The 23156-nt window shown below is 44.1% G+C and overlaps 1 protein-coding gene across 2 annotated transcripts; it reads left to right on the forward strand.

Annotated features, from left to right (window-relative positions):
- Positions 1 to 1233: 1233 nt before the first annotated feature.
- LOC137350480 (uncharacterized protein CFAP97D2-like) lies at positions 1234 to 22427 on the forward strand. 2 transcript variants are annotated; one of them, XM_068015132.1, is made up of 5 exons: positions 1234 to 1342; positions 3034 to 3114; positions 4702 to 4820; positions 7312 to 7495; positions 18774 to 22427. In XM_068015132.1, the coding sequence occupies exons 1-5, from the start codon at positions 1250 to 1252 to the stop codon at positions 18867 to 18869; spliced, it is 573 nt and encodes a 190-aa protein (XP_067871233.1). In that variant the 5' UTR covers positions 1234 to 1249; the 3' UTR covers positions 18870 to 22427. The 2 variants fall into 2 exon arrangements, with proteins under 2 accessions (XP_067871233.1, XP_067871232.1); XM_068015131.1 differs by having other exon boundaries at positions 7312 to 7491.
- The last annotated feature ends 729 nt before the right edge of the window (positions 22428 to 23156 follow it).

A 23156-nucleotide genomic window follows, 5' to 3' on the forward strand; every position in this document is an offset into this window, starting at 1 on the left:
GAGTTCCACTGTTCGTGTGAAAAAGTGCTTCCTGATTTCACTCCTGAACAGCCTGGCTCTGATTTAAGGTTATGCCCTCTTGTTCTGGATGTCCCCACCAGAGGAAATATATTCTCTGTTTCCTACTCAATCGAATTTCTTAATCGATTTAAATATCTCAATTAGATCACCCCTCAACCTTTTAAACTCAAGAGAATACAAGCCAATTTTATGCAACGTGTCCCGATAATTTAACCCTTTAGGGCCTGGTATTATTTTGATGAAACTGCAATGCACCTCCTCCAAAGTTTGACTGAGATGGGGTGCCCAAAACGGAATGCAGTACTCCAGGTGGGGTCCGACTAAGTTCGTACAACTGAAATGTCACTCCCTCAATTTGAACTTTTCTTCAGAAATTTTGGATTACTTTTTGTACCAGCTTCTAGTGATTTGTGAACATGGACACCTAAATCTCTTTGGACCTCTACAGCTTGTTGTCTCTCACCATTAAGGTAATGTTCCAATCCGTCTTTCTCAAATTCAAAGTGGGTGATTTTTGGTGTACCCTTTGTGTTTCTGATGTAACCCACTGTGTTTCCTCAGTGTGCCTTTAGAGCAGTATACCACAGATCGAAAAGCAAAAATTCCACGCCTTTCCGGGGCGGAATTCTAGTGAAGAATCAGCAGAGTTTCCAGAAGTTGGAGGGAAACTCACATCTTCTGTTTGACAATAAGTATAGTATATTCCAACTTGGGAATCTGGCGCATCTGTTCTATCTCCTGGTAGCAGTTTGAGGGCATATTGATGGGATTAGCCATGATCTCATTGAATGGCGGAACAGGCTTGAAGGGCTAAGTGGCTGACTCATGTTGCTAGCAGTGCGGCTGGTTGATTCACCTAGGAATCCCACCAGATATGTCTTCGATAGGTCCAGTGGTACCACAGTGACCTGCAGAAATGGCAGTTCATCCCTGGGGAAATCTGTAGACATTGCATTGTTGCGTTTGGATCAAAATAACGGCTTTAGTCTACCTGTTGTCTTCGTCCTGACTCCCGCACTTGGAGCGGCAGGATGCTACGAGATTTTGTTGTGCGATATTGCTGATTGAATTTGTTATGCATATTAAACTGGGCACAGCGCAGCACTAGGACCCAGGAGAAGTAGCTCCGTGTGTGGTAATGTTCTGACTCACTGGGCAGCGCATCCATTCTGATCTATTTAGTAACTCAACACTCCAGGATCACATTCACATCTCTGGACATTTCAAGATGCACCGAGCTTACCAACCCATCATTCCGACCACTAATAAGTACCTGCAGCAGAAATGGGACAAGGATGATTACCAAAGGCATAGGACAAAGGTCAGGTGGTGTCGAACATAGTAGAAGATATAAATGCTATATTAAAAAAGACATTTCATCTTAAAGCTTTAATGTCTTATTACTGGTGTGTTTCTAAACTCTCTGAATGTTGTTGCATTTTATCTATTAGTCTATCTCCCATGATGTTACCCAGTCAGTCTCTGCTGTGTTACAATCATCTCCTTCCCCTCCCAAACCTTCTGTCACTCATCATGTCCTTCCCTCACTGTCTCATAATCCTGTCTCTTTTTCCTGAGCTATTGCTGCATTCCTCCAGCCCTGCACCCCTCAGAGATCCTAGAATCATCGAATGACACAGCACAGAAAGAGGCCATTCGGCCCATCGTGCCTGTGTCAGCTGTTTGGTAGAGCTATCCAATTAATCTCACTGCCCTGCTCTTCCCCCATATCCCTGCAATTTTTTCAAGTATTTATCCAATTCCCTTTTGCAAGTTACTATTGAATCTGCTTCCACCATCCTCTCAGGCAGCACATTCCAGATCACACCAACTTGCTATGTAAAAAAATGGTTCCTCATGTCGCTCGGTCCTTTTGCTAGTCACCTCAAATCTGTTTCCTCTGGTTATTGACCCCTTCTGTCACTGGAAACCGTTTCTTCTTATTTACTCTATCAGATGATTTTAAACGCCTCTATCAAATTTCGTCTTAACACTCTCTGCTCTAAGGAGAACAACCCCACCTTCTCCACTCTGTCCCTCATCCCTGGTATCATTCTAGTAATTTTTTTCCGCGCCCTCTCCTCAGATCTCTGCGCTCCTCCAATTCTAGCCTGTTCCGCATCCCCCGAGTTTAATCGCTCCACTATTGGTGGCCATGCCTTCAGTAACCGAGGCCCTAAGCTCTGGAATTCTGTCCCTTAACCTCTCCGCCTCTCTCTGATCCTTTAAGGCACTGCTTAAAACCTACCTCTTTGACCAGCTTTTGGGTCACCAAACATTTCATTATGTGGTTCGTCGTCAAATTTTGTTTTGATAACGCCGCTGTGAAGTACCTTGGGACATTTTACTATGTTAAAGCTGCTACATCAATGCAAGTTGTTGTTGTTGCATCCCCCCCCCCAACCCCCTGCTTACCTCTTGTCCATTTATTGTATTGTCCCCGGCAGGAAGTAAAGTTTATTGCAGTGAGTGCCCCACGCAAGGTTCTTAATACAAAATTAATATTTAAATTGATAAGGGACTGGTCATTCCCATTCAAATCTTATGCACACGGAGACTCTGAGAGAGAAAAAAATGCATGCTCACACAGTCAAGTACACATATATGGACAGAAAAGCGTTGATGCATATCCCACAGAGATATGTCTATATACATATACGCATACAATTACAGGGAAAATACTGCATTCTTGTGCATTTGCATACTTGAACAGAAATACATACAAGCAGGCAGGATAGTAGAATCACAAATATACATTCATGGTCAGAATATATTAAAAAAACATATAAACACATAAATATTGACACTGGCATCCTGAGGCTGTGAACCGGTCACAACAGCTCAAACATTGGCTGGCGGAAGATTACGGGAGAAACTCTTTTTCCACTAAAGGTGTAATCTTCCACTCAAACGAGTTCAGCTGCAGGAACATTCTCCACACTAAAGCTGTACGTGAACTTTTCTTCGAAATGAAATGTCTAACACCATATTATAAGTGTCTTCCATCCATAGGTGCAAAAGGCCTCAGCAGTTGTGGATACAAAGGGACCTCAGACCCCGGCACATCTTCAAGTCAAGCTAAAAAAACTACAGGTATAACCGTGTGTCATCTTTTTTTAAATTCATTCTCGGGTTGTGGGCTTCACGAGCAAGACCGTCATTTATTCTCCCATCCGCAGTTGCTCTGAGGTTAATTTGACACAACTGAGTCACTTGCTAGCTACTTCAGAGGGAAAGTATTACTCAACCATTTTGGCGTGGGACTGAAGCCACACATAGGCCCAAACCAGGTAAGGACGGCAGGTTTCATTCCGCAAAGTGAAACAGTTGGGATTTTGCAATAATCCAAGAGTTTCATGGTCACTTTTCCCGTAACCAGCATTTAAAAAAAAAATTTCTCCAGTTATTTTTAACTAAATTTAAATTCTCAAACTGTCATAGTGGGATTTAAACTCATATTCTCTGCATTGCTAGTCCAGTAACATAATCACAATATTACCACATCCCATCTCCAGTACAGATTTCCGAATGTCACAGACAACAGACCTCGAAGTCATTTTGAAAGGCTCTTCTATCAATGTGGAGCCATAATAGGGAATGCATCATCCATGTCGGAGATTGGGCTGTAATCTAATAAGACTCAGTCTGTGACCTGTCCTGCCATCTAGAGAGGTTCCACACTGGTAGCAGATTTTTCCTTCTTTAATGCCAGGGCACTATGCTGTATATCAGTGTTGCTGCTATCACCCTGTCTGAGAGACACGGGACTGTAACTGGGATCTTCCTGAGCTATTTTAAGGCCTCAATTTTGAAATTCTTGTCCTTGTTTTCAAATCCCTTAATGGCCTCGCCCCTCCCTAGCTCTGTAATCCCCTCCAGCCCTGTAACTCTCCAAGATCTCTGTGCACATCCAATCCTGGACTTTTGTGCCTCACCAATTTTCTCCGTTCCAGCATCAGCGGCGGTGCCTTCAGCTGCCGACACCCTAAATCCTGGAATTCCTTCCCTAAACCTCTCCGACTCCCTCTCCTCCTTCAAGACATTCCTTTGACTGAGCTTTTGGTCACCTGTCCAAATATCTCCTCATGTGGCTTGGTGTCAAATTTTGCTTGCACTCCTATAAAGTGCCTTGGGATGTTTCACTATGCTAAGGATGCCATATAAAGGCGAGTTTTTGTTTTTGTTGTTGTATGGCTTAACTACTCCCTGCATTGGCCAACTAAGTGACTTTAAGAGTGCAAGGTGCCTCACAGAGTGGACCAGTTGGGAACTTAGGCTGTTTCTTCTGATTGCGGTTGACAGAATTAAAAGTCAGGCAAAATTCAATATAAACATGGACAGGACGGTGAAATACTGTACCAGCATGTTATGTCGTGGAGTGGAGTACCTAGGTGCACACCCAGGGCATCCTATATGTTGAACTCCCATCCTTAACTGTGCTGTCCTATGGAGACAGTAAAGAGAAGCCTTTGGAGCTGGGAGCCTGTTTGCTCAGTCAGTACGTGGGGGGACTAGAACAGGGGAGGAAGCAATTTCCAAACGCAGAAGTAAAGTCTTATCGAGCTAGTGCTGCAGATTGACTAGTATATTTTGTTGGTGAACTCAATGGTAATTAGCCCAGAGTCTATAGAGACCACAGATGCACCAATTGCAGCTGATGACTGACTGTCCTTTGCTCAGCTACAGGAAGAGCGTTTGGCCGTTATAACAAGAGACAATCAGATCCTTTCCTCCAAATTAGCTGACATCATGAGATCCAACGGGACGGTGGAGAATTGGAATAACTACACATATAAAAGGTACAGAAGTTAAGGGGAGGCAGAAGAGGCTTAATATTTGGGTGCTTGGAGTTATATTTGACCCTGTGCTAAGCTTTCTACCAAGTATCCGCACTATTTTCACCGTCGCCCGACTCCGCCCCTACCTCAGCTCATCTGCTGCTGAAGCCCTCATTCCTGCCTTCGTTACCTCTAAATGACTATTCCAACGCACTCCTGCCTGGTCTCCCACATTCTACCCTCCGTAAATTTCAGGTCATCCAAAACTCTGCTGCCCGTGTCCCAACTCGTATCATGTCCCGTTCACCTATCACCCCTGTGCTTGCTGACTTATACTGGCTCCTGGTTAAGCAACGCCTTAATTTCAAAATTCTCACCCTTACTTTCAAATTCTTCCATGGCCTCGCCCCTCCCTATTTCTGTAATTTCCTCCAGCCCTACAATCCTCCAAGATCTCTGCACTCCACCAATCTGGCCTCTTGAATATCCTTGATTTTAATTGTTTTATCACTGGTGGCCATGCCTTCATCTGCCTGGGCTCTGAGCTCTGGAACTCCCTCCCTAAACCTTTCCACCTCTCTACCTCTATTTCTGCTTTGAGCACCCTCCTTAAAATCTACCTCTTTGACCAAGCTTTTAGTCATTTGCTCTAATCTCTTCATGTGGCTCAGTGTAAAATTTTGAGACTTTTATTGCATTAAAGGGGCTATATAAATGCAAGTTGATGTTGTTCTTATTAAGGTAGTCAGAAAGTTTTTGCCTGCACGCTTGCACTGAGTAGTGTTCACTGACAACCCCTAACGTCCAATTCCGTACACTTTATATAGCGCCTTTCACAATCTTAGCACAAGCCAAAGCACTTTACAGCCAAATAGACACATTTGAAGTGTAGTCACAGTTGCAATTTAGGAAACACAACAGGCAGTTTGTGCACAGCAAGCTGCCACTAACAGCAATGTGATGACGATCAGATAATTTGTTTTTGTGATGTTAGCTGATGGGTTTCTAAAGTATGATGAATGGACATTAGATATAAGACTTGTAGATAAATAGATTATACAAAGTGGATCGGCTTTAGTTCCTTGAAGATTATTTAAACTACTGATCTAGACACCACTACCCAAAAAGGTGGTAGAAGCAAATTCAATAGTAATTGCCCAAAGGAAACTGGATCTCTACTTAAAACCTTTGCAGGGTGATGGGGAAAGAGCAAAGGGTGTGGGACTAATTGACAGCTCTTTCAGAGAGCTAGCACAGGTACAATGGCCTGAATGGCCTCTTTATATGCTGCAGTATTCTATGATTCTATGAACAGGTACCTGTCAGCTTTACCAATTGTTAACAGCTCATGTGGTAGTTATAGATTTCAGCATAAGATACTGAACAGACTCCTGATGGAATGATGATAAGACAGTTGAGTGACAAAGGTTGATGTGGGCAATGTAAAAGGACCAGAATGCCAAGATGGATGGCCTAAAATAATTTTGCTCAATTAATTCACTGGATATGGGTGTTGCTGGCAAGGCCAGATGTTATTGCCCATCCCTAGTTGCCCTTGAGATGGTGGTGGAGTACAAAAGCAGGGATGTAATGCTGGAACTGTATAAAACCCTGGTTAGGCCACACTTGGAGTATTGCGTACAGTTCTGGTCACAGTACAGAAAGGACATAATTGCTGTGGAGAGAGTACAGAGGAGATTTACAAGAATGTTGCCAGGGCTTGAAAGTTGCAGTTGTGAGGAAAGTTTGAATAGGCTAGGGTTGATTCCCTTGGAACAGAGGAGGCTGAGGGGTGACTTAATAGAGGTGTACAAAGTTATGAGGGGCCTGGATAGAGTAGACAGGAAGGACCTGTTTACTCTGGCAGAGAGGTCAATTACCAAGGGGCACAGATTTAATGTGATTGGTAGAAGGATTAGAGGGGACATGAGGAAAAACTTTTTCACCCAGAGGGTGGTGGGTGTCTGGAATTCACTGCCAGGAACGATGGTGGAGGCAGAAACCCTCAATACTTTTAAAAGGTACCTGGACATGCACCTGAAGTGCTGTAACCTGCAAAGCTACGGACTAGGTGCTGGAAGGTGGGATTAGATTGGGCGGCTAGTTTTTTCAGCCGGCGCAGACACGATGGGCTGAATGGTCTCTTTCTGTGCTGTAACCTTTCGATGGTTCTATGGTTCTTGAACCACGGAGACTCGTATGGTGAAAATGCTCCCACAGTGCTGTAAGCCAGGGAGAGACAGGAATTTGACCCACCGCCGAGCTGGATTGGTGATATATGTCCAAGTCAGGATGGTGGGTGACTTATCTGGGAGGTGCTGGTGTTCCCATGCACCTGCTGCCCTGGTCCTTCTAGATGGTGGTGGTGGCAGGTTTGAGATGCTGCTGAAGAAGCTTTAGTGAGTTTCTGCAATGCATCCTGCATGTTGCTACCTTCTTATTTGATTTTCTTTTCCTTGGGCTGTTTTGATGTCATCCCTGAACTGATATCTTTTAGTATCCTTCCACACAGTTTGAATGCAGAGAAGCGTCAGAGGGAGCTCATGCAGATATCACATGAGAACCAAGCCATTCTACACCGCATCATGCATTGTGAATCGGAATACAGCCGCAGCAGACTCAAAGAGGCATGGGAGAAAGTGGAGAGAGTGCAAAAAGATATCGCACGTTATCCACGTGGGCTAAAAACTGGGCAAGTAATAAAGACACTGGGTTAGATTGTGAAATGTGCTACTACGTGGCATGCTTTGGGGGGAGACGGTGGCGTAATGGTAATGTTACTGGACTAGTAATCCAGAGACCAGGCTAATGCCCTGGGGACACGGGTTCAAATCCCACCGTGGCATTCAAATTGAATTCATTAATAGGTGTAATTAATTAAGTTCACAGATGACACGAAAATTGGTGGTGTCGTAAATAGTGAGGATGAAAGCCTTAGATTACAGGACGATATAGATGGGCTGGTAAGATGGGCGGAGCAGTGGCAAATGGAATTTAATCCTGAGAAGTGTGAGGTGATGCATTTTGGGAGGACTAACAAGGCAAGGGAATATACAATGGATGATAGGACCCTATGAAGTACAGAAGGTCACAGGGACCTTGGTGTACTTGTCCATAGATCACTGAAGGCAGCAGCACAGGTAGATAAGGTGGTTAGGAAGGAATATGGGATACTTGCCTTTATTAGCCGAGGCATAGAATATAAGAGCAGGGAGGTTATGATGGAGCTGTATAAAACACTAGTTAGGCCACAGCTGGAGTACTGTGTACAGTTCTGGGCACCACACTACAGGAAGGATGTGATTGCACTGGAGAGGGTACAGAGGAGATTCACCAGGATGTTGCCTGGGATGGAGCATTTCAGCTATGAAGAGAGACTGAAAAGGCTAGGGTTGTTTTCCTTAGAACAGAGAAAGCTGAGGGAGGACATGATTGAGGTATACAAGATTATGAGGGGCATTGATAGATTAGATAGGAAGAAACTTTTTCCCTTAGTGGAGGGGTCAATAACCAGGGGGCATAGATTTAAGGTAAGGGGCAGGAGGTTTAGAGGGGATTTGAGGAAATTTTTTTTCACCCAACGGGTGATTGGAATCTGGAACACACTGCCTGAAGGAGTGGTAGAGGCAGGAACCATCACAACATTTAAGAAGTATTTAGATGAGCACTTGAAACACCATAGCATACAAGGCTACGGGCCAAGTGCTGGAAAATGGGATTAGAATAGGTAGGTACTTGATGGCCAGCACAGGCACGATGGGCCGAAGGCCCCTGTTTCTGTGCTGTATAGCTCTATGACTCTAATTAATAAAAATCTGGAATTGAAAGCTAGTCTCAGTAATGGTGCTGTGAAACTATCATTGATTGCTGTAAAGACCCATCTGGTTCACTAATGGCCTTTAGGGAAGGAAATCTGCTGTCCTTACCTGGTCTGGCCTACATGTGACTCCAGACCCACAGCAATGTGGTTGACGCTTAACTGCCCTCTGAAATGGCCTAGCAAGCCACTCAGTTGTCAAGGGCAATTAGGGATGGGCAACAAATGCTGGCCTTGCCAGTGGCGGCCATATCCCATAAAAGAATTTTTAAAAAGGAATGATGCACTTAAGGGGAAGCTAGATGACTCCATGAGGGAGGGAGGGAGAGGATATGCTGATAGGGTTAGATGAAATAGGGTGGGCGGAGACTCATGTGGAGCACCAGTTGGGCCAAATGGTCTGTTTCTGTGCTGCAAATTCTAAGCAACTGTGAGACTCTGAGATCCTCCAGCAGGTTGAGAGAGTGAGATCCTGAGATCTAAGATCGCACGGCAGTTTTAGAGAGGAGGGAGAGAAAAAGCCTGAGATTGCGTGACATGTCCAGCAACGAATGAGAGAGTGAACTCTAGTCATTTATAATACTGGAGAGGGTGTTATACAGATACTGACATCTCTCCTTGCCAAAACTGTTAAAATGAGGACCTAGATTAAGTGGTTGAAGATGAACACGTTTGCTACGTAGCCTTGGACATGGACATTTAGAAACTCAAAGTGGTTCACTGAAGGAAGATGCTCATTTGTAGCTGATGTAGAAAGTCTGATGTTTTAACAACAGTTACTGGAAAGTGTTAGCTAGATATGGCCCCATATTTATATAATCATGGTTCAGTCCTTCCTTGACTAAGCTGATGGCAGGTAATTGCTACTGAAGCTCCTCACATCCAACTGGAGTGGTCAAAGCAGATTGCATTGATGCATTTAAGGGGAGGTTTGATTAATAAATGAGGGAGAAGGAAATAGAAAGAAATGGGGATAGGATGGGAAGGGAAATTTAGAGTGGAAGAGGCTCGTGTGACCCCTTTCTGTGCTGTAGATTCTACATATGCAATTCTAATATATCCTCTGAAAACTGCAAGGTTTATTTTAGAGACAGGTAATGACTAGAGCCCTGGACAGGAACAGTGTACAGGCCTTTAACAAAGAAGGAATTTTCCTCCACACAAGATCAGGGGGCAGGTTGTTCAACCTTGCCTGTCTTAGAGCAAAGACCAAAGTACGGAAAGTCCTCATCAGGGAACTCCTCTTTGCTGACGATGCTGCATTAACATCCCACACGGAAGAGCGTCTGCAGAGACTCATCGACAGGTTTGCGGCTGCCTGCAATGAATTTGGCATAACCATCAGCCTCAAGAAAATGAACATCATGGGACAGTCAATATCGGTGACCACGCTCTGGAAGTGGTTCAAGAGTTCACCTACCAGTAACCTGTCTCTCGATGCAGAAATCAACAAATGCATGGGAAAGGCGTCCGCTGCTGTGTCCAGACTGGCCAGGAGGGTGTGGGAAAATGGCGCACTGACACGGAACACAAAAGTCCAAGTGTTTCAAGCCTGTGTCCTCAGCACCTTGCTGTACGGCAGCGAGGTCTGGACAACGTATGTCAGCCGGGACCAACGTCTCAACGCGTTGTCTCCAGAGAATCCTTGGCATCAGGTGGCAGGACTGTATCTCCAACACAGAAGTCCTCAAGGCAGCCAACATCCCCACTGTACGCCCTACTGAGCCAGCGGCATTTGAGATGGCTTGGCCATGTGAGCCGCATGGAAGATGGCAGGATCCCCAAGGACGTATTGTACAGCGAGCTCATCACTGATATCAGACCCACCGGCCGTCCATGTCTCCGCTTTATAGACTTTTGCAGACACAACATGAAGTCTTGCGACATTGACCACAAGTTGTGGGAGCCAGTTGCCAGTGATCACCAGAGCTGGTGGGCAGCTACAAAGGCGGGGCTGAAGAGAGGCAAGTTGAAAAGACTCAGCAGTTGGCAGGAAAAGAGACAGAAGTGTAAGGAGAGAGCCAACTGTGTAACAACCCCGACAACCAACTTTACCTGCAGCACCTGTGGAAGAGTCTGTCACTCTAGAATTGGCCTTTGTAGCCACTCCAGGCGCTGCTCCACAAACCATTGACCATCTCTAGGCACTTACCTATTGTCTCTCGAGACATGGAGGCCAAAAAGGAAAGGAGCAATGATCAAGAAAACAATTCCCATTGAATGGCTTCTGCTTTGTATCAGAGATAGTGAGATGTCATGGTGCTCCACATGCATGTAAACCGCCACCAATTGTGCTCTACATACATGGGTACAATTCAAATTACGCTCATCTTTAAACTCTCATTCGATCATTTACACATTTACCAACAGTTCTCCTCTTTAGTGGAACCTCCACAGATTTGTGCACTTCTGTTAATGGCAGCCGGATTTCCCACAGTGCACAGCAAGACTGAAATAGCCATAGCGATTGCACGCGTCACTCTGCCTTATGGGAAAAAATGCCCCTTACACATGTGTACAAGTGTGCAGTCAGCCAAGGAAAGTGCAGGGAAAGTTTCAAAAGTTCTGGCAGGTGCAGAACCCGAGTGGTGGAACCATCGGGCAGCACATGAGAGGGGCTGGACTGGGAATTTATAAATCTGTTATGCCTGAGATAATCTTGATGGAACAATGCAGCCCGTTAAATAACCTGTTAAAGTGCACCTGTGTCCAGCAGCTGGTGACCCTCCTGCCGAAAATACTTGCATTTATGATAAGCACCTTATCAGGTAGCACCAGAGCTCTTGGTAACTCAGGCATTACATATAAATCAAGTCATTTGTTTTGGAAATGCACAAATCCAATTTCACAAAGAAACGACATCATTTAGGGGAAGTGATGGTGTAGTGGTAATGTTATTGGACTAGTAAATACTCTGGGGACATGGGTTCAAATTCCACCATGGCAGATGGTGAAATTTGAATTCAATTAATAAATCTGTAATGGTCTAATGGTGACCATGAAACCATTGTTCATTGTTGTAAGAACCCATCTGGTTCACTAATGTTCTTGAGGGAAATAAATCTGCCACCTTTACCTGATCTGGCCTACAAGTGACAATGTAGTATCAAATGGCTACAAAGCCTAAGAAAAGGAATGAAACCAGACGGACCACCCAGAAGTGACAATGGCAAACACAGCCCTGCAAAGTCCTCCTTACTAACATCTGGGGGCTTGTGCCAAAATTGGGAGAGCTGTCCCACAGACTAGTCAAGCAACAGCCTGACATAGTCATACTCACAGAATCATACCTTGCAGACAACGTCCCAGACACCACCATCACCATCCCTGAATATGTCCTGTCCCACTGGCAGGACAGACCCACCAGAGGTGGCGGCACAGTGGTATTCAGTCAGAAGGGAGTTGCCCTGGGAGTCCTCACTATTGACTCTAGACCCCATGAATTCTCATGGCATCAGGTCAAACATGGGGCAAGGAAACCTCCTGCTGATTACCATCTACTGCCCCCCCTCGGCTGATGAATCAGTACTCTTCCATGTTGAACAGCAATTGGAAGAAGCACTGAAAGTAGCTAGGGCTCAGAATATAGTCTAGGTGGGGGACTACAATGTCCATCACCAAAAGTGGCTCGGTAGCACTACTACTGACCGAGCTGGCTGAGTCCTAAAGGACATTGCTGTTAGACTGGGTCTGCGGCAGGTGGTGAGGGAAAAACCTACTTGACCTTGTCCTCACCAATCTACCTGTCATGATGTATTTGTCCATGACAGTATTGGTAGGAGTGACCACTGCGCAGTCCTTGTGGAGATGAAGTCCCATCTTCACATTGAGGATACCCATCATCGTGTTGTGTGGCACTATCACTGTGCTAAATGGGATAGATTTCGAACAGATCTAGCAACTCAAAACTGGGCATCCAAGAGGCACTGTGGGCCATCAGCAAAACTGTATTCAACCACAATCTGTAACCTCATGGCTCGGCATATCCCCCACTCTACCATTACCATCAAGCCGGGGGACCAACCCTGGTTCAGTGAAGAGTGCAGGAGCAGCACCAGGCATACCTAAAAATGAGGTTTCAGTCTGGTGAAGCTACAACACAAGACTTGCATGCCAAACAGCGGAAGCAGCATGCAATAGACAGGGCTAAGTGATCCCATAACCAATGGATCAGATCAATGCTCTGCAGTCCTGCCACATCCAGTCGTGAATGGTGGTGGACAATTCAACAACTTACTGCAGGAGGAGGCTCCACAAATATCCCCATCCTCAATGATGGGGGAGCCCAGCACATCAGTGCAAAAGTTCTCTCCCCACAGATGCTGCCAGACCTGCTGAGTATTTCCAGCATTTCTTGTTTTTAGTGCAAAAGTCAAGACTGAAGCATTTGTGTCCATCTTCAGCCAGAAGTGCTGAGTGGATGATCCATCTCAGCTTCCTCCTGAGGTTCCCAGCATCACAGATGCCAGACTTCAGCCAATCTGATTCACTTCATGTGATATTAAGAAATGGCTGAAGGCACTGGATACTGCAAAGGCTATGGGCCCTGACAAAATTCCAGCAATAGTACTGAATACTTACTTGGGCTCCAGAACTAGCCACACCCCCTAACCAAATTGTTCCAGTACAGCTACAACACTGGCATCTACCCAGCAATGTGGAAAATTGCCCAAGTATGTCCTGTACACAAAAGGCAGGACAAATCCAACCCGGCCAATTACCGCCCTATCAGTCTACTCTCGATCATCAGCTAAGTGATGGAAGGGGTTGCCGACAGTGCTATCAAGAGGCACTTGCTCAGTGTCATGCTAGGCCCCCACCTGCCAAGAATGATGCACATCAATTTTGTCATAAACACTGATTTTTAACTGTTGTTGGAGCGAGGAAATGACTTGTTAAACAGTTCAGCCATGGCTGGAAAAAAATATTTATATACTAACAAACATCGAAGGTGAGGAATTCCAGGGCCTGCTATGGAGGATACAATCCACAAGGGCCAGGACTGGTTAGACCAGCTGGTCACATGACTACCTGGCTATTCCAGCGTTTTCTTTTGAACTGGCCACAGAGCGTTTGAAGGCAGAGTGTCTGTTTGCTCCTGGACAGAGAACATCTCTCCTGTCTGCTCCCATCTCTTTCTCACAAGCCTCTGAATCCACTGAAGACACATGAACCCCAAGAGAGAAAAGTCTCCTACAGCGCACAAGAAGAATACTGGGCCCCAATGAAAATCCAGATCTATCTACAATCAAGGACTCTACAGTGAACTCAAAGAACCGTAACAAAAACTCTTCAGATATTGCTTCAAACTTTTCCACTTTATTTTTCTTATGCTCTTTTCTGTCTCTATCTGCATGTGCATATCGCATATGCATGCTAGTGTGGGCATGTCATGTATCCGTAGGCGTCAACCAAATTAGAGCTTAAGTTTAATAAATTTCAACTTTTCTTCTTTACACCTAAGAAAGCCTGTTTGTGCTGGTTTCTTTGCCTTATAATTGGAAAGCAGTGAACAAGGATTCACCAAGGGGGAGCTAAAACATGGTGTGTTTAAAATTGAACCCTATTACCATAAGACTAGGTGAAGGCTGAAAGGGAACCCTAGACATCTTTCTCAGCTGGTCATAACACTCAGCAATAACTTGTTCACTGATGCTCAGTTTGGGTTCCACCAGGGCCACTCAGCTCCTGACCTCATTACAGTCTTGGTTCAAACAAAAGATCTGAACTCCAGAGTTGAGGTGAGAGTGACATCAAGGCAGAATTTTACCGAGTATGGCATTAAGGAGCCCTAGCAAAACTGGAGTCAATGGGAATCAGGGGGGAAACACTCTGCCGGTTGGAGTCATACCCAGCACAAAGGAAGATGCTTATAGTTGTTGGAGGTCAATCGTCTTAGTCCCAGAATGTCACTGCAGGAGTTCCTCAGGGTAGTGTCCTAGGCCCAACCATCTTCAGCTGCTTCATCAATGATCTTCCCTCCATCATAAAGTCAGAAGTGGGGATGCTCGCTGATGATTGCATAATGTTCAGCACCATTCACAACTCCTCGGATACTGAAGCAGCCATGTCCAGATGCAGCAAGACCTGTACAACATCCAGGCTTGGTTGATAAGTGGCAAGTAACATTCTTGCCACACAAGTGCCAGGCAATGACCATCTCAAACAAGAGAGAATCTAACCATTTCCCCTGATGTTCAATGGCATTACCATCGCTGAATCCCCCACTATCGACAACCTGGGGGTTACCATTGACCAGAAACTGAACTGGACCAGCCTGGCTACAAGAGCAAGTCAGAGGCTGGGAATTCTGTGGCGAGTAACTCACCTCCTGACTCCCCAATGCCTGTCCACCATCTATAAGGCACATGTCAGGAGTGTGATGAAATATTCTCCACTTGCGTGGATGGGTGCAGCTCCAACAACACTCAAGAAGCTCAACACCATCCAGGACAAAGTAGCCCTCTTGATTGGCACCACATCCACCACCTTCAACATTCACTCCCTCTGCCACCGATGCACAGTGGCAGCAGTGTGTACCATCTACAAGATGCATGGCGGCAACTCACCAAGGATCCTTCAACAGCACCTTCCAAACCCATGACCTCTACCACCGAGAAAGGCAAGGGCAGCAGATGCATGGGAACACCACCATCTGCAAGTTCCCCTCCAAGCCACATGCCATCCTGACTTGGAACTATATCGCCATTCCTTCACTGTCTCTGGGTCAAACTTTTGGAACTTCCTTCCGAACAGCACTGTTGGTGTACCTACACCCCAAGGACTGCAGCAGGTCAAGAAGATGGCTCACCACCATCTTCTCAAGGGCAATTAGGGATGGGCAGTAAATGCTGGCCTAGCCAGCGACACCCACATCCCATGAACAAATAAAAAAAAGAAACAGGCCATTCTGCCCAACTGCTCTGTACCAGCACTTATGCTCCACACAAGCCTCCTCCCACTCTACTTCATCTAACTCTGACAGCCAGCATAACCATCTATTCCTTTCTCCATAATAACAATGATTTCCATTTATATAGCACCTTTACCATAATAAAACAATTCAAGATGCTTCTCAAGAGCATTATAAAGTAAAAATTTGACACCGAGCCTCATAAGACAATATTAGAACAGATGACTAAAAGCTTGGTCAAAGAAGTAGATTTTGAAGAGCGTTTTAAAGGAGAAGAGAGAGGTAAAGAGCTGGAGATGTCTAGGGAGGGAATTCCAGAGCTTAGGACCTTGGTAGCTGAAGGCACAGCCACCAACTGTGGAGCAATTAAAACCAGGGGTGCTCAAGAGGCCAGAATCGGAGCTTATTCAGCTTAAAGGCATCTATGCTATTTGCTTCAAGTATTCCATGTGGTAGCAAGTTCCACATTCTAATCACACTCTGAGTAAAGAAGTTTCTCCTGAATCCCTTATTAGATTTAATAGTGACTATCTTATATTTATGATCCATAGTTTTGAACTCCAATACAAATGGGAACAACCTCTTCATGTCTACCCTATTAAACTCCCTCATAATCTTACGTACCTCAATTAGATCACCCCTTCCTTCTCTTCTCTAGAGAAAATAGTCCCAGACTGCTCAGACTTTGCTGATCATTATAACTGCTCCCCCTTCTGGAAGATCCCACACAGAGCAACTGAGTGGTGTCACACTTACGAGAAGTGCAACAATGAAAAATTACAGACTAAAACTGAAGAGTTATAAAAATTGACTTTGACTTTTTAAGAAAATGGACAATGCTGCAAAAGATGGCTGGATGTGCATTCAAACATTGCCACACTATTTAGAACAAAGGATGCCTAACCAGTTTGAGAGGCGTCAATTGCACCCATCCTGAAACATTCCTGAATTGAATGGGTTCTTCTGAAACAAAGAAGATATGCAGTAGCCACATCATGGGCTATTATCGGTCACTACAGGAAGGAAAATCCCTGTCTCACAGCAGAGGCGAGATGTAACAAACTTTTACCTTTAAAAGGCAACCCTGGAGAGACAGAGAGACATCCAAAAAGAAACAGCACCAAACACCTTGTCCAGCTAAGGGCTGGGAAAAATCCAGCAAGCCATAAGGGAGCTGCCCTGCTGTAAAATTCTACATTTTTAACTTATGCAGCAGTGAAATTGAAAGTGATCTTCTGTCTTCAAACTGAACTTCCAACCACGAGAGAAATCTACAAACGCCTTAGGCCTGCAACTAACGAGAACTTGACTTCTGAGAGAACTCAACAGGTTTACCATGAACCCCGAAACCCTACCTCACCTGAAAACTGCTTACCACTTTTCCTGTCCATCTGTCTCTTGTGTCTGTGTGTGTGCAAGTGCATGCGTGAGTGATACGGTTGTGACAATTGCAGGATAAGGCAAATTACTCAATAAATAATTGATTTTCTGTTTTAAACCTGTCACTGTCTGTTTATTTGACAAATAAACCACAAAGGGGTTAAAACCCTAATAGCAAAACTCATTTTCTGCGGTCAGGTGGGAACTGAACAGCAGGAATTACCTAAACCCCATACCATGTGGTCGTAACAGTGGTAAGTGAAAGTAGAAAGTGCTGGAAATAGTCAATAGGTCAGGCAGCATCTGTGGAGAGAGAAACAGAGTTAACATTACCTATGTGGGTGGCCTTTCATCAGAGCTGTAAGATGTTTGAGATGCGTAGCTTTTAAACAAATACAGAGCCAGGGAAAAGAGGGGGCAGGAAAGGAAGATAAGGGCTTTAAAGGTCTAGAGGGCAGGAGAGATTAAATGACAAAAGTGACAATGAGGCAAGACAAAATGTGCAGTGATAATTGGACAAAGAAATAAAGAAGGGTCCTGAACAGAATTGTTCTGGAGTCTGGAATTAAAGATTAATCTCTTGGACTCCTCTTCCAGCAACCCTGGATCAAAATAATTCAGGGCATTAAAAAAAATTCTTTCTCATCAGACAGAAGGTCACTGACCTGAAAAGTTAACTCTGTTTCTCTCTCCATAAATGCTGCCTGGCCTGCTGAGCATTTCCAGCATTTTCTGTTTTTATTTCCGATCTCCAGTTACTGCAGCAGTTTACTTTGGTATGTGTGATGTGAGAACGGTTTGTGTCGGACAACCAATGGCAGGACAGTGAGAGGGTCATGTGATGATACCTCCAAGAATATGTCCAATTACAGTCCAGAGGGGGGGTGTTGTATGATCGCCTTAAGAGTGATGCCCCTTTAAGAACTCAATATGCTAATGAGCTAAGTACCAGGTTGTCATCATGTGACCAGAAGCCATACTCACTCTGCAACTGTAACACCCAGATGAAGGTTCTGTATATAGTCTGCTCTGTAGTGTATATACTAGTTTAGCTGTTAATAAACCTGTTAGAGATCTTCAACGAACTGGAATCCATGCACCTCATTATGTTGCATAAGATAACATAAAGAATACATGACAGGGTGTAAGTAAATGGTTAAAAAAAAGGTAATGTGGGAGTGAGGAGCATAATTTCTTCAAGGTGGGAATTCCTGGAAGAGAAGTGACAGTAAATTAAAGACATCAGAGAGAAGAGCCGAACTGAGCAGTGAGCAGTCAAGCCGTATTGGTGGTTCTGGTTGAGACTGGGAGATCCCCCGTTCTTTGTGGAATAGAGCCATTGAATCTTTGATAAACAGTCAGGCGGGTTTAACGTCCCCATCTGAAAGAGGCACCTCTAACACAGCAGCACTGAAGTGTTAGCCTAAATTTGAGTGCTCAAGTGAACTTGAACCCATGGCCCTTATGACTGAAGAGACAAGGGTGCTATAAACAGAGCTAGGCCAAAGTAGCATTTTGTAGCAAGTTTTTGAAAAGATGTATTTCATATATTATACAATTTATAACAATTTTACTTTTATAATCATAATTGACAATCTAATCACCTATTTGCAGGGCAGTGGGGAAACAGCAGGGGAGTGGGACCAATTGGATGGCGCTTTCAAAGAGCTGGCACAGGCATGATGGGCTGAATGGCCTCCTTCTGTGTTATTATTATTCTATGATTCTATGATATAATTGTATGGAATTAAATTACACAATTACTCCAGCAACAAACTGCGTAACCACCTGGAATACAATGTAGTTACAAAAATATTTGGTATGAATTTGTATTATAAAGTGAAATCTTTGCTGTTTTCCACAGAAAAGTAGAAAGAAAGTACACAGCAGAGAAGTCGGAGGCTCGATGACTGGTGAAAGCTCCGATGAAGTCCAAGAACAGAGGAGATCGCGGCAGTGAGGAGAGAAGTCAACACTAGGGTGACCAGTGAACAGGCACCATCTCCATCCAGATATCTCACCTGCTATTCACCCATATCTATCCCACCGATACCACACAAATAACCTGGGGCACATTTTTGATTTTCTCTCTCTCTCTGCGTTAGTCCTGAATTGGGTTGAAGGGGATGCTCAGTCCCCGAGGCTAATCCACATTGACGAATGCTGATCTACACTCAGCCCAACAGTGGATGAATGAACCTGCTGTGGGTGAGGTTCATGATGCTCCTTGTTTTAACCTCACAACATCATGCAACAGTGGCACTGTCCCATTGGACTGCTCTCACATTTCCTAAAGAATTTGTTGCCACGTTTTGTAGGGTCAAATTGAGTGAATGTCACCAAATCCCTCCCCGCTGAAACACAACCTGAAACACTTCACTCTGTACGTCTGCCTCTCTTCCATAATGTTGTCCGTGTCCGGGTGGTCCTGGAGAGGGAAAATATGGTGCAAGACTTTGCCTGACTCTTGGACACTAGGCGACCTACGCTGATTAATCAACAGTGATGACAATATTATCGTTTAGCTTTAAGCTTCTTTAGTTTCGATTGGACTTCATGGTCACAATGTTATATTTGTGTTCAATTATACTTAAGGGCCATTTTTCCCAGTTAGTGACCTTTAGTGGTTCCTTCAAAAATAGGCACAAACTGAAATGCTTGTGAACCCCTTGCAGTTTGCTACCCATAACCTAACTCACACCAAGTCCCAATACCCATCACCCTGTGCTCCCTGATCTACATTGGATCTCAGTTCACTAATGCTTTGAATTTAAAATTTTCATCCAGTATTCAAATCCGACCATGGCCTCACCCCTCCCTATCTCTGTAACCTCGTCCAGCCCCACAACCTTCCTCCATTTCTGGGCTCTTGTGCATCTCAGAATTCCTTTACTCCACCATTGGCAGCCATGCCTTCCGCTGTCTAGACACTAAGCTCTTGAATTTCCTTCTTAAAGCTCCCTGCTTCTCCACCTCTGTCTCTCCTCCTCTAAGACGCTTCTTAAAACCTACCACTTTGACCAAGCTTTTGGTCACCTGTCCTAATATCTCCTTTGACTTGTTTTCAACTTTTCTTGTCTGATTTACATGAATCACCTTGGGATGTTTTTACCACATTAATTGATCAATTTTAATTTAATAACTAGAGGGAAAAGTTCAGTGGAATGCATGGCCTTGCCAACTCCGAAATCAAAATCAGATTAAGAGAAAAAACTGAAAATACTCAGCCAGTCAGGCATCATCTGTGGTGCAAACAAAAGTTAAGTCATTCCAAGTCTGCAGTTAAACAACTTGGGATGTTTTGTTATGTTAAAGGAAAATGCCTGGTTGTTGAAATGCCGACTGGCTGACCGGTTTCTGCACAGATGCTGCCTGACCTGCTGAGTATTTCCAGCATTTTCACTTTCTGCTACTGGAGAAGTAAACTGCTTTTCTCAATGTGACGTCTTTAACAACCGCCTGAGCCACTGGAACAGGCAAATGGGGTCACGGTTTAATAAGATCCAAATTCCAAGGACTGGAAATTCATCTCATCCCTGCACAATTTGGTGTCATGACTCTTTACAGTATGCTTTCATCCAAAAGTCCCCTGTCACCAAACATAAATAAAAAATAAAAAACTAGATGAAAACGGATATTTATCTCCCAAATTGAAAACAGAAGATCCAGGGGAAAATACACCCGCTCTGTAAAGAAATAGCTTGCATTTACATAGCGCTTTTCACAACCTCAGGACATCCCAAAGTGCTTTACAGCCAATGAAGTGTTTTGGGAGTGGTCAGTGCTGTATTATAGGAAGCAAAGGCTGATTGTGATCATTTGGGCATGACACTATTCCTCAAACAGTGTATTTAACCCCCTGTGGATTGACTCTATCCTCGTTGTGTTTCAGGATTGTTCAGTCAATCTTGTTGTATGCCTTATTGCTGCTTGGTATATATCTGAAACACACCTCATAGTTTCCCCAGCACTATATACAGTATAATGGTATAACGGCATAATATTTTCCACCTTCTGATGGAACCAGGGAAATATGGCCGACATCACACATAATTTCACTGGAGGTGAATGCTAATTTGGAGAATGCTATGCCACTCATGGCATGAATAAAGATGCAGGTTTCAGATTGCACGAGACTCTGTCTGGTTAAGAAGGTCTTTCTTACAATGAGCAGAAATATTCGGAGAAATCCAAGCTGCAAAAGGCTCCATATTTCAAACTCAAACTTACATAGAATTTACTGCGCAAAGAACAGACCAGTCGGCCCATCAGGTCCCTACTGGTGTGTATGCTCCACATGAGCTCCCTCCCACCTTACTTCATCTCACCCTATCAGAATAATCTTCTATTCCTTTCTCCCTCATGTGTTTATCTAACTTCCCCTTAAATACATCTATGCTATTCGCCTCAACTACGCCATGTGGTAGCGAGTTCCACATTCGCACTACCCTCTGGGTAAAGAAGTTTCCCCTGAATTCTTTATTGGATTTATGAGTGACTATCTTCTATTTATGGCCGATATACCTTCTAATTTATCTTGTAGTGCATGGGCGATTCGATTAAGTGTGCGCTCCCTTAAAACTTTTCTTGCACCATTGCACACGTGTGGTAACTTAAAGGCACTAACTTGTGCGCGGCCTGTGTAGGAATTGTTGGGTTGTGACTTAGAGGGAACATTGTTTATGGCCCCTGATTTTGGTCTCTCCCATAATTTATCTTCTCTACGTCCATCCTAACAAACTCCTTCATAATTGTAAAGACCTGTATTAGGTCACCCATCAACCTTCTCTCTTCTGGAGAAATGAGCTCCAGCTTATTTAGCCTTTCCCGGTGAGTGTATGTATATATAAATACCCCCAATATTCAAGCATGTGTTTGAGTATATGATCTTGTGCTGTAATCTAATGTTCTCCATATTACATCTTAAACCTTCGTAAAATTCAGCTACTTCAGTGCAGAAATCACTTCAGAAAGCACAAAAGATTTGATTGAAGCATCTTTGGGAGCTTGACTCGCATCACTCAATAACCTGAACAGGATTTCTGAAACATGTCTTTTAGCAATGTTTTTTAATGACTGATTTCTTTTCCATGAGATGCTGACTCATGCTTGGGATTTTAATAAGAAAACCATTCTTGGGGTTTCGGCATTGCTGGAAAAGCCGGAATTTATTGTCCAATTCCCAATTGTCCTGAGGTTTGATACAACTGAGTGACAACTGGTTCGGCTACTTCAGTGGGCACTTTCTCAGGAGTCAGCTACACTGATGTGGGTCATTAGTAAAACTGCTTTGGGTTTCTAATGATAATTTGAATTTTAAATGTGGAGGTGTTAGGCGATCAGGATGCAATCTAGGTCAGCAAAGACAGGTGATGGATGTGTAGGACATGGTGTGGGATTAGATCCAGGCAAAATATTTGTGACTTCCAATTTTGAAATTTCTTCCAATGAAGAAATGTGTATTTTCTATCCGTATATTCAGTTTTTTAGTTTGATCAAATCCACGAAATGATCTCAGTGGCAAATAAAAGTTCTTTTCAAGCATAATTGATTGATGTCTGTGCCTATTTGCAATAGGGAGAGACAGAGTGCATAGAGGAAGGAGGAGGCCATTCAGCCCCTCAAGCCAGTTCTGCCATTCAATGAGGTTGATCTGTATCTTCTCTCCATCTACCCGCCTTGATTTCGTAACCATTAACATCCTTGCCTAACTAAAATCAATCAATCACACTTTTGAAATTTTGAATTAGCCCCCCACCCCCACCAGCCTCAACAGCCTTTTGGGGGAGAAAGTTCTGGATTTCCACAACCTTTTGTGTCAAGTCGTGCTTCCTGACATCACCCTTCATCAGTTAACTCTAATTTTAATATTATGCCCCCTTGTTCTAGACTCCCCACCGTGGGAAACTATTTCTTTTTGTCTACCCTATATAGAATATCGAAACAGAACACAACAGCTATTAGATCTGGATTCATACTGGAAAGTCGAAGTCCCGAATCGCTCCGTGATAGATTACTCTAATCCGGATCAACCATGTGCCTCAGTGTTAACCCCAGAAGATCACATTCTGCAGCTAGTGTTTACTGGTGTTTGAATTTTCTGTTTCCAGCATCAACTTTCAAAAGACCAGTGAACAAAACATCCAGAGATAGAGAATATAAAATTGAGCAGCCCCCACATATTTCTAAAAGAATGATCATGTTTACCCAAACTTACTCATTTGAAGAAGCAACAGAAAGAGTAGAC

The sequence above is a fragment of the Heterodontus francisci genome, chromosome 35 (assembly GCF_036365525.1).
Source record: "Heterodontus francisci isolate sHetFra1 chromosome 35, sHetFra1.hap1, whole genome shotgun sequence".
NCBI lineage: Eukaryota > Metazoa > Chordata > Chondrichthyes > Heterodontiformes > Heterodontidae > Heterodontus > Heterodontus francisci.